Source organism: Buteo buteo, chromosome 33, assembly GCF_964188355.1.
Source record: "Buteo buteo chromosome 33, bButBut1.hap1.1, whole genome shotgun sequence".
In the NCBI taxonomy this organism is placed as follows: domain Eukaryota; kingdom Metazoa; phylum Chordata; class Aves; order Accipitriformes; family Accipitridae; genus Buteo; species Buteo buteo.
In genome coordinates this window covers 1,320,051-1,329,063 of record NC_134203.1, presented here as the reverse complement: position 1 = coordinate 1,329,063, position 9,013 = coordinate 1,320,051, and the positions used below count along the sequence as shown (strand labels likewise).

The 9,013-nt window shown below is 43.3% G+C and overlaps 1 protein-coding gene across 1 annotated transcript in view; it reads left to right on the top strand.

Moving 5' to 3' along the window:
• The first annotated feature begins 891 nt into the window (after positions 1-891).
• Positions 892-9,013, top strand: part of LOC142026387 (E3 ubiquitin-protein ligase RBBP6-like) — a 32,749-nt gene continuing 24,627 nt past the window's right edge. Inside the window, exons 1-4 of the mRNA XM_075019345.1 lie at positions 892-1,057; positions 5,159-5,258; positions 7,228-7,266; positions 7,900-7,936. Of these exons, the coding sequence (XP_074875446.1) occupies positions 892-1,057; positions 5,159-5,258; positions 7,228-7,266; positions 7,900-7,936 (342 nt within the window). The remainder of the gene's footprint in view (positions 1,058-5,158; positions 5,259-7,227; positions 7,267-7,899; positions 7,937-9,013) is intronic.

Sequence of the window (9,013 nt, the reverse complement as noted above, 5' to 3'; positions counted from 1 at the left end):
ATCCATATTCCACCACAGGCTTATAAGCAAGGCTACCCTATTAAAACCTAGGCTTCCAAATCACTAGTAACAGGAAGAACAAACAGACGGAGATAGCAAAAATAACTATCCCTTGGATATAGAGGACAGCACTGAAATCAAAAGGGTTTCCTGACTCTGGAAACCCAGAAGGCATTGAAAGAGCTAAAGCAAGCAGTCATGGAAGCTCCCTCATGAGCCCTGCCAGACTACAACAAGCCTTTGGTATTATATTTACATGGGCAGAAAGGAATAGCCAGTTGGCCCAGAAACGTCTGCAAGCTGTAGAATGTGACTCAGCAGAACTAGACCTCGTAATTCAAGGCCTGATGTCCTGTGCTGGGGCTGTGGCAGCAGCAGCTGCGATGACTGAGAGAGCACTCAAACTCATTAGGCTAGTTAAGTGTCATGCGCGGTTTGTGCTTTCAGAACCTTCGGGAAATGGATCGCTGGGCTTGGAGGTCATTTGTGGAGTAACTCCTCCTTCCCTGCAGACCTGACCATTGTTTGATCTTTGGCCATGCATGGTGAGCTGCCCTGCTCAGCATATCAGATCAGCATATCAGAACACAGAGCTGCACACCCCCAGGCATGGCCTCCCCATCCTGTTGCTGATGTCTGTGCTGATCTGTGCCGATTGGCTTCTTTTCACCTGTGGTTCCTTGCTGTGCAGGGTTCGTTGTTAAGCAGAGTTCGTCATTACGTAGAACCTGCCCCACCGCCATGTTTGAGACATTAACTCTTTCGGTCTCTCACAGGGCCTCTCCCCATCGTCCGCCTGCCCGCCTGGGCTGCGAGGAGGAGCCGGGCGAGCATCGCCTCCATCTGCCACGGTAGACGCTGTCGTGGAGCAGGCATCGCCTGGCCCCGACCATGTCGTGTGTCCACTACAAGTTCTTCTCCAAGCTGAACTATGATATGGTCACCTTCGACGGCCTCTACATCTCTCTGCCTGACCTCAAGCTCCAGATCATGGCCCGTGAGAAGCTGACGGCGGCCAGCTGCGACCTGCTGATCACCAACGCCCAGACCAACGAAGGTGCGTGGGGGCAACAGGCACGGGGCCTCGGGGACTGCCCGGCTGGCGGTGTCGCAGACGACCCCGCGACAGCTTGGGTGGAAGCTGGAAATCCAGTAATAGTCCAGTCTGTTCATCAGGATGTTTCAAGGCAGTGCTTTCAGTGCAGCTACACAGATGATTTGTTTGTCGCAAAGTGTGCAAGGGGCGTTGATGAGAAGAGAGCTAAAAACTCACCTCGTGAGAAAGCATAATTTTAAGCGCTAGGGGGAAAACGTGTTCTCGGGAGTTACCCTCTTTTGTGGTAGAGAGAGTCTGGCATGTTAGTAGTCCTTGTCAGCTCTTACTCTGCAAATCCTTTCCCCAGCAGCATATCAGCTGGTTGGCAAGGCATCTAAGGCTAGTCAAGGCTTTTCTTTGTCATTTCACATATCGGCTTGCCTTCTGATGACTTCTGTTCTGAAGAGCTTCTGTACTTTATCTGGGTGAAAATACTTCTCTGCATAGTGCTCAGAGAGGTGCTTTTGCACTGCTGTCAGACTCCAAACGGTGGGTTAAAGCAGGCCGTAAAATAAAGTAGGAGCTTTTTTCAGTAACCTGTTGATAGCATACATATGACAGAAATTAGTAAAGCTAGCAGATTTTCAGAAGTATAGGTGAATTTAAAAATGGGATTTTTAAATTGTGCATTCAGCGCGAAGCGGAGCATAACCTGAGCTGCTTGTACTTTTTTGCAGGAGGAAGGTCGTGGATACTAATGCAATAGCTGATTTAAGATTTCCGAGTCCGTATGAGGCAGCAGTCAAAGTAGCTCTTGTTTAACTTGTCTGCCTCCATGAAATACTTCTTTGCCTTGGGTCTTTCAAGCATACCAAGTTTCTTGTCTTTTAGACTGTTATGTCTCTTCTGCTCTTGACTTGGAGATAACATCCAAATCTTCCTTTGCTTTTGCAAGCTTTCTGAGTTAACGGGATCCTTATTTTTAATCACAGGTCAGATTGACAAAAGCCCAGTAGCCCCTTACTGGCCATCCCTGCCAGTAAAACAAAAAACAAGTGTTGTGCTATCAGGGAATAGGAATCAACAATGTTGTTACCTCCAGCTTTGCTGAACATTTCTGTTGGAGCGCTGCTTGGACAAGTGTGAAAAGTAGCCTTGTTGGGCATGACGTCACTGCTCACTTTGCAGATGTGGAGTCACGAGGTGAGGCAGTGTGACGCTGCTTTGCAGGTCCTGGTAGTTGCCGAGTCTCTGCTAGGGGATGCTGCTGCCCATGGGGAACAGGTTCCTGCTGGGAGACACCAGTTCATTCTGAGAGCTGTTAGACTAAGCTGGCTTCTGTTAAATTCAAATTGAGAGGGACTTCGGGAATAGCGCGCCAGATTTAGTCCTTCCCTATTTAAAAAAAGAAAAAAGTTGACTTTTTAGTCGACATTGTTTGGCTTCACCTCTCATAAAATTTCATCACCAAAATTAGTTCAGTTAATTGCGGCGAAGGAAAAATAAATGTCTTAAAGCCAATTGGTATCAGGCCCCTTCACAGAACTAACTCAGCAATGGACTCTGCTGTATGTAAACACTCTTCCACAAATTCTCTGAGACGGTGACCAAGCTGGTGGGATACTTCAGTACCAAATACAAATAGGTGCCGGGATAAGTGTCCTATACAGAGAAAGCCTTTCCTTCACCGCACTATTGTCACTCTTCAGCTGATCCATTTAAATGTGCGCTGATGGACTTTTAAGGTGAATTCAGTTTTATATCAGTCTGTTACTAGATGGCTGGACCTCTCTTCATGGTGCACTTAACAAGCGAATTGAAAACAAGCATATATCACCAGATGTATATATATACACACACACATTCAAGGATAAGTCTATTCAGAAGGCAGGTGTCAATGCTTCTCTTCTAATGGTCAGTGAATTGTCACCAAGTACTAGAAGAGGACTTCTTCCTCTTTTTGCATCACACAGCTGTTGGGCATGTTCGAAGTGACCTCTGCAGGCTTGCATCATTTGTGAATAAATGCATTGGTTGCTGTCCTCATATATACAGTCTCTTCCTAGGCGAGGTGCTGCCACTTGTAAAGCTGCTGCAGAACTAGAACAATCCTCAGTTCAGCACAGGCGTAGCAAACTCCTGCCTTTTTGTGGAGCCGCTGTTGCTTGTCCTCTAGCTCTGAAATGTCAGTCCAGCGGTTTGTGATCGGGACCAGAAAGAACGCTCTGTATGACTCCATTCAGCAGGTCGAAACAGCTGGTTTGGGCTTCTAGATCTGCAGCTGCCATGATGTCCCAGTTGCCTGCCTGGGCCCCAGTACTGCTTCAGCTCCTTCTCCATCAAAAAGTCCCAGTGCAGGCCTTTCTTGACAGGTGGCTGTGGAAGGGTTAGAGTTTCTTCTTTGAGAAGAGCTCTAGGGGTTGCTTGCAGGATATATGACTTCTGTAAAAGCTTCTGTTTTCGTCATTAGTAGTCCTTTCTCCTACAATTTGAACCTCCTCAGAAGTCCAGAGGAAGCTTGCTGTTCGGTTCCCTAGGGGGGAAGATCAGGAATTAGTTTCAGCTAAATGATTTCTCAGTTTTCTGAAGAAGCATTCTGTCATTTGGAAATAGAAGTAAAATGTTCATTTCATTGTGGAAATAATGTCTTCTGGTAGGTGAGTTTTGGGGTAAGAGAGGTTCCTGCCTGTAGGAATAATATACTGAAAAATGAAGCATAAATTGTGAAATATTCCTGTTTTGTGTGTGATCACTGAGCAAAACCACCCTGACAGAGCTTGACTAGATATACAGCATCTTTGGTTTTCAGACCATTGTTCTGATTCGGTCTGCAAAGGTAAGAGCTTTTAATATTTAAAACTGTAGGCAGATTACAGGGAATGGCTGCTGATAGTGATTTAAAATATTTAGTCATATCCAGCTTGTGTAAGGACAATATAAAAACCATTCTCATGGAGAGATCTTTGCATTTTAAGCTTACTCAGTCCAAGTGTCTCAGGTAGTTTGGTTTTTTGATTGTTTGGGCGTTATGTAGAAGGTCAGAAGGCTTTCCTCCTCTTCAAAGACTAACATGGTGTAAGCCCAGGCAAAGCATGGGTAGCTTCAGGCCCACTCTCTTTTCAAAAGGCTTTTCACGGCTGTCGTCGTAAGGAATTTTGTTTGAGTGTCTCAGCTCTGCAAAATGAATCGCAAGAATTCATAGAATCCTGGAATCATGGAATGGTTTGGGTTGGAAGGGACCTGAAGGATCATCCAGTTCCAACCCCCCTGCCATGGGCAGGGACACCTTCCACTAGACCAGGTTGCTCAAAAGCCCAGGGACGGGGCATCCACAACTATTGACATCCAATTCACATCCCTTGGGTTAATTCAAACTAGATGATAAGCTTCAGAGGGGAGATAGCACTTTAGTTGGAGCCAATTGTGCCCTACTTGTGAAAGCAAGCTCAACCCCCCCCCAGATTTCTCTGATCCAAATACTAGCATTGCCAGTTTTGTTTCCATTTACACGTAAAGCGCCGAGCAGCTGAGAAGCGGTGTTGTTGATGGATTAAGCTCCAAGGAATAGACAGAGATGGCAGGCGCTCTTCTGTGTTCTGTCAGTCTTGACCGCTAGCAGCACAGGGGAATTGATATAGTTAACAGCTAGGAAAGCAATGGCGCAGAGTTGTCATGCTTTAGCTGAGGGCCTCTTTTGTTGCAGGGCAAGCTAGTCAGACTTCAGAATCTGGTTTATGCAGGTGAGACTTTGCTGTGGTTGGTTTTTCTCCAAAGCTCTGTTGGTTTTGTAGCCTAACAGAAGCAAAAGCAACTTAAGCTAGATCAGGAAAGAACCTCACGCATTAGCAGACTCCGCTTCAGTGACCTTTGAGACCATTTTGCTGTTGGCATTCCAACCATTGTAAAACCATGAAAAAGATTGTGCTGCTTGTGTTTGATTATCAAACCTGAAGGTTTCTTGAAATGTACTTTCAGTGTGTTGGGACGATAAAAGTGCAACGTTCCATATCAAACTTTGCTTTTCCATCCGTAAAGGGATTCTCTGAAATGTTGTGTAATTATGTATTGATATAGGTTCTCGTAAAGTGGCAGATTCTTTTTCTGTATTGATGTTGTTTTCAGAATACACAGATGGTAATGCCCTGATTCCTAGGAACTCATCGGTAATTGTTAGAAGAATCCCTGCTGGAGGAGTTAAAGTCACCAGCAAACCCCGTGTTACGTAAGTATCCGTAAAGCATTGTATTCTTGGTTAGGGGTTTCAGTGCATTAACTTTTTAAATTGATATTAGTTTACAAGAGGCATTCAGATTGTATCTTTCTTGTTAAAGCTGCTGTTAATTTTTGTTGTCATGGGCTAGATTTTAATATATCTGTCCCAAAGCAGACGTACGTGTTTTGGCCTGCTGGGAGATGGGGTTGAAACTGCAACAATGGTAGCTTTTAAGATGATTCCATTGGGTTTGTTCTTGGGGTTGATTCTTCTGAGAGCCAAGTTGTAGATCCCATTTCCTCTACGTGGAGAGATTCCTTATTTTATGTGTTTGATTTGATTGCTTTTATAGTAAAGACAGATAGGCATTGTTGTGTAAACTTCTAATTTCTTCCCACCTCAGAAGAGTCTGATTGTCAGTGTTTGACTATTTCTTGCATTTGGGGGGTGCAGGGTGGGATATGGCAGGTATTCTTACCCCCTGGTAAATCTGGGTGTTTTGCATACTAGACACAGAGGAAAGACCAAGGGTTGCCAGCTGGCAAACCATGCAAACCAGAAGTTCCATTCATAAGTGATTCCTGTTAGTTTCCTAAAGACAATGTCCATTTCAGGCCAGAGAAAAAGAACACTCTCCTAAAGTGTATCACCTTTTGAGCGAGTACAACAAAGGAATAGTTAACCCCTTCCAAACTTGAAACTCAGTAAGCAGTTCAGCACGTTACCAGGCGTTACTAGTTCTCTAAGTCTGTTTTTACCCTAAGTTGCTATCAGTGCTCCAGGTTTTCAATCTATATTCCTCAGATTTCTGGAGGACAGAGAATCGGATGTGTTGGTTAAACTTACAGCTATGCAAATGCAGTGCTGACTACAGGATTATTGCTGTCATGTAGGTATTCAGCTACATTAGCATTGTTTGAACATTCATGTTTTCCAGCCTTCTTAAAGAGACGCCTCTCCCCCACAATTAGTAGGTATTATTAGCTTGTGGTTTTGCCATGTCTTTCTCATGTTGGTTCTCAGGCAATAAAGTAGACTGGTGAGTTACTGTGTGTCTCGAAAAAACAGCACAGCAGCATCCTGGTACCTGTGAAGCATTTGCGAGCAAAAAACCCTGAATTGCTGTGAGTCTGCCTGTAAACTTTGGGCATATTACTTCAGCAGTTGCTGCAGTGCTTTCAGGCACTACCTAGGAATTCAGGACGGCACAGTGTTGTGCTTGTAACCATGGCCTTGTTTTGGCCATGTTTAACTTAAATATGTGTGCTTAGTGCCGCCTTGTCAACGCATCCTCCGTTTCTGGTTGGCTGGCGCTCTCTCCTGGTATCATAATCCTGCCCTGAAATGAGAGGAGAGATGCTGCTAGCATCAAAGATCAAGCAAAGACCTGTATGTGGGGATACGGAAAGAATGGCGCTGCTGTTGTAGTGTTGAAAATGAACCAGGCAGATGAGCTTTCTATTCCATCAGCTGGAAACATTGCAGAAACAACTGGTAGAGTGGTTAATGTTTGGGAACGAGGAATGTATGCTATAACGGTGGAGAGGCCTTCAAAAATGCGTTACTCACCTTGTTGTATGTTCTTCAAGGTAAATGGATGAAGAAAGCATTGCGTGGTAATCTAAAGTATTTCCCTGTACTTCCTCATCTTCAGGAGGTACGTGGCTGTACTTGCGAGCCTGGTGGTATTCTAGCAGTGGCAGGAAGCATGAGCCTTTCTAGTTGTACGTAAATTCCACAGCAGCCATTGAATTGTCTCTGCTCATGGGACGCTTTGGATGACGTATGAATTGTTTGTTAACTAGATCAAGGGCTGCACGTCTGATTCCTGATGAGTGGCATGCAGATACAGATCAATAAGTGTGTGGAATCTCAGCAAGTTTTCAAATGTAATGACTATTGCCAAAAAGATTGTAGCCTTTTCAAGATTATCTTAAAGCAAATTCTGGCAAGTAAGACCTTTTCTTTTTCGTCACAGGGCTCCTAAATCACACCAAACCCCAGAAACTGCTTTCAGGTGACATTTCTACTACTATTTTTAGTCAATCTTGCATATGCTAAATGTAGGAGCTATCTGAATACAGTGCTTGGGCTTTCACAAAGAAACTCTGTTCTAAAGCCTATGCTGCTGCCATTTTTGTTATCTCTTTGTCAGATGACTGACTGTTTTCTCTGAAGTAAACTTGCACTTCAAAGTGTCTAGAACGTCAGTGTTCTTTCTTGGAAATTAAAGTACTGTATCTGGTACCCATTTGTAATACTAGATATATACGGATTGGTTAAAGTTGCCTTTGTATTTTGAGAGTTGATTATTTAAGAACACCAAGCTGTGATACAGACTTCATCTTTTTGATACTGACGCAGCAGAGACAAAATACCTGAGGGCTTCCTCTTGCACTGTTGTGTTCTATAACTGTACATCTTAATTTGTGACAAAGTAGAAACGGGATTTGGGTCTGTTTGTTGGGTTTTTTAGTTGCACTGAATGTGCCGAGAGAGAACAGTTTAGGTATATGAATAAATTTCCCCATTCCCTAGACTATCAGAACATGATGTTTTGATGTTCAGGTTTTATAACCTGTTGTCACTGCTTTATGCTGGGTACAAGTGCTTTACTTGAAATTCTAATCACCTTTATTTCTTCTTCCAGGAGTCAAACTGAGCCAGTGCGTGGAACATCAAAAGCAGTATGTAAAAACACAATCTCACACTTTTTTCTACACACTGCTCTTAATTCTAAACCATGTAGCCTTGTATTAATTTTCCAAACATTAACTAATTATATATTCCAGTAAAACCTGGTGTATGTTGTAAAGACAATGTCTTTGATTCAGCATAGGAAAAACTGGGTAATGCCATCACTTGCACAGTTCTAATGTAAATATTGGTTTTGGTGCCTAGTGATGCATTGCATTTCACATTGAATATGCTAGACAATTTCCTGGATGACTTTGTATTGTACAGGTAATGTATGATCGCTTTTAGATCATGTAGGTCCGAGGTTTGCACAACTGAACATGGTGCCATGTTCTACATCTGTGTATAGCTAGTAAAGCGTATGTTTGTACATTGTTTTGTTTGTAGGTTGTTTTGTGCTTTTTGTTTCTTGCAATCCAAATTGTTTGGAGTGAATTTTCTGCTATTTCCACATTATATCACTTAGCTTTTTTTTTTAAAATACTCTTTTTGCCCAATGGATTTTGAAAATGTTATCAAAACTCACTGAGAAACCACCGTGGTTAAACTTGGTACTGTTTCTTAGTTGTGACCTGGGGGTTCAAACAAATAGCCAAACCAACATATCCCATACATTTTGAGGACAGTCATGTGCAGCTAAATGTTTCCGTTTCATGTCCTTAAATGCTTGGGTATTTGTTCCTAAAAGTGTATAATTGAAGTGATATTATTTGGGCCCCTCTGAGTACATGTATGTCTTTAAGAGATTGCCATGAATTTAAATATGGTTGCTCCGCAAAGTGGTATTCGGAAGTTCTGCATTTGATCTTTCCACTCTATCTGATGAAGCAGTTTAGTTTAATAGTTTGTCTGCAAATGAAAATATCTAAGACCCAGTGTAGAGATTTTGGCACAAGGTTAGAGCCTGGTGTATTTGTGGGTAAAATCCCTGTCATTTGTCTGAACTTCTGCCTGCAGTACTTTTTTGGACCTGGGTGGCTTCGGGGTTGGATGCTGCTTTGATTTCCCAAAGGTTAAGCCTTTCTTTAGTATACCCCCACTCTGAATTTCCATTTGGAAAAGGGGCA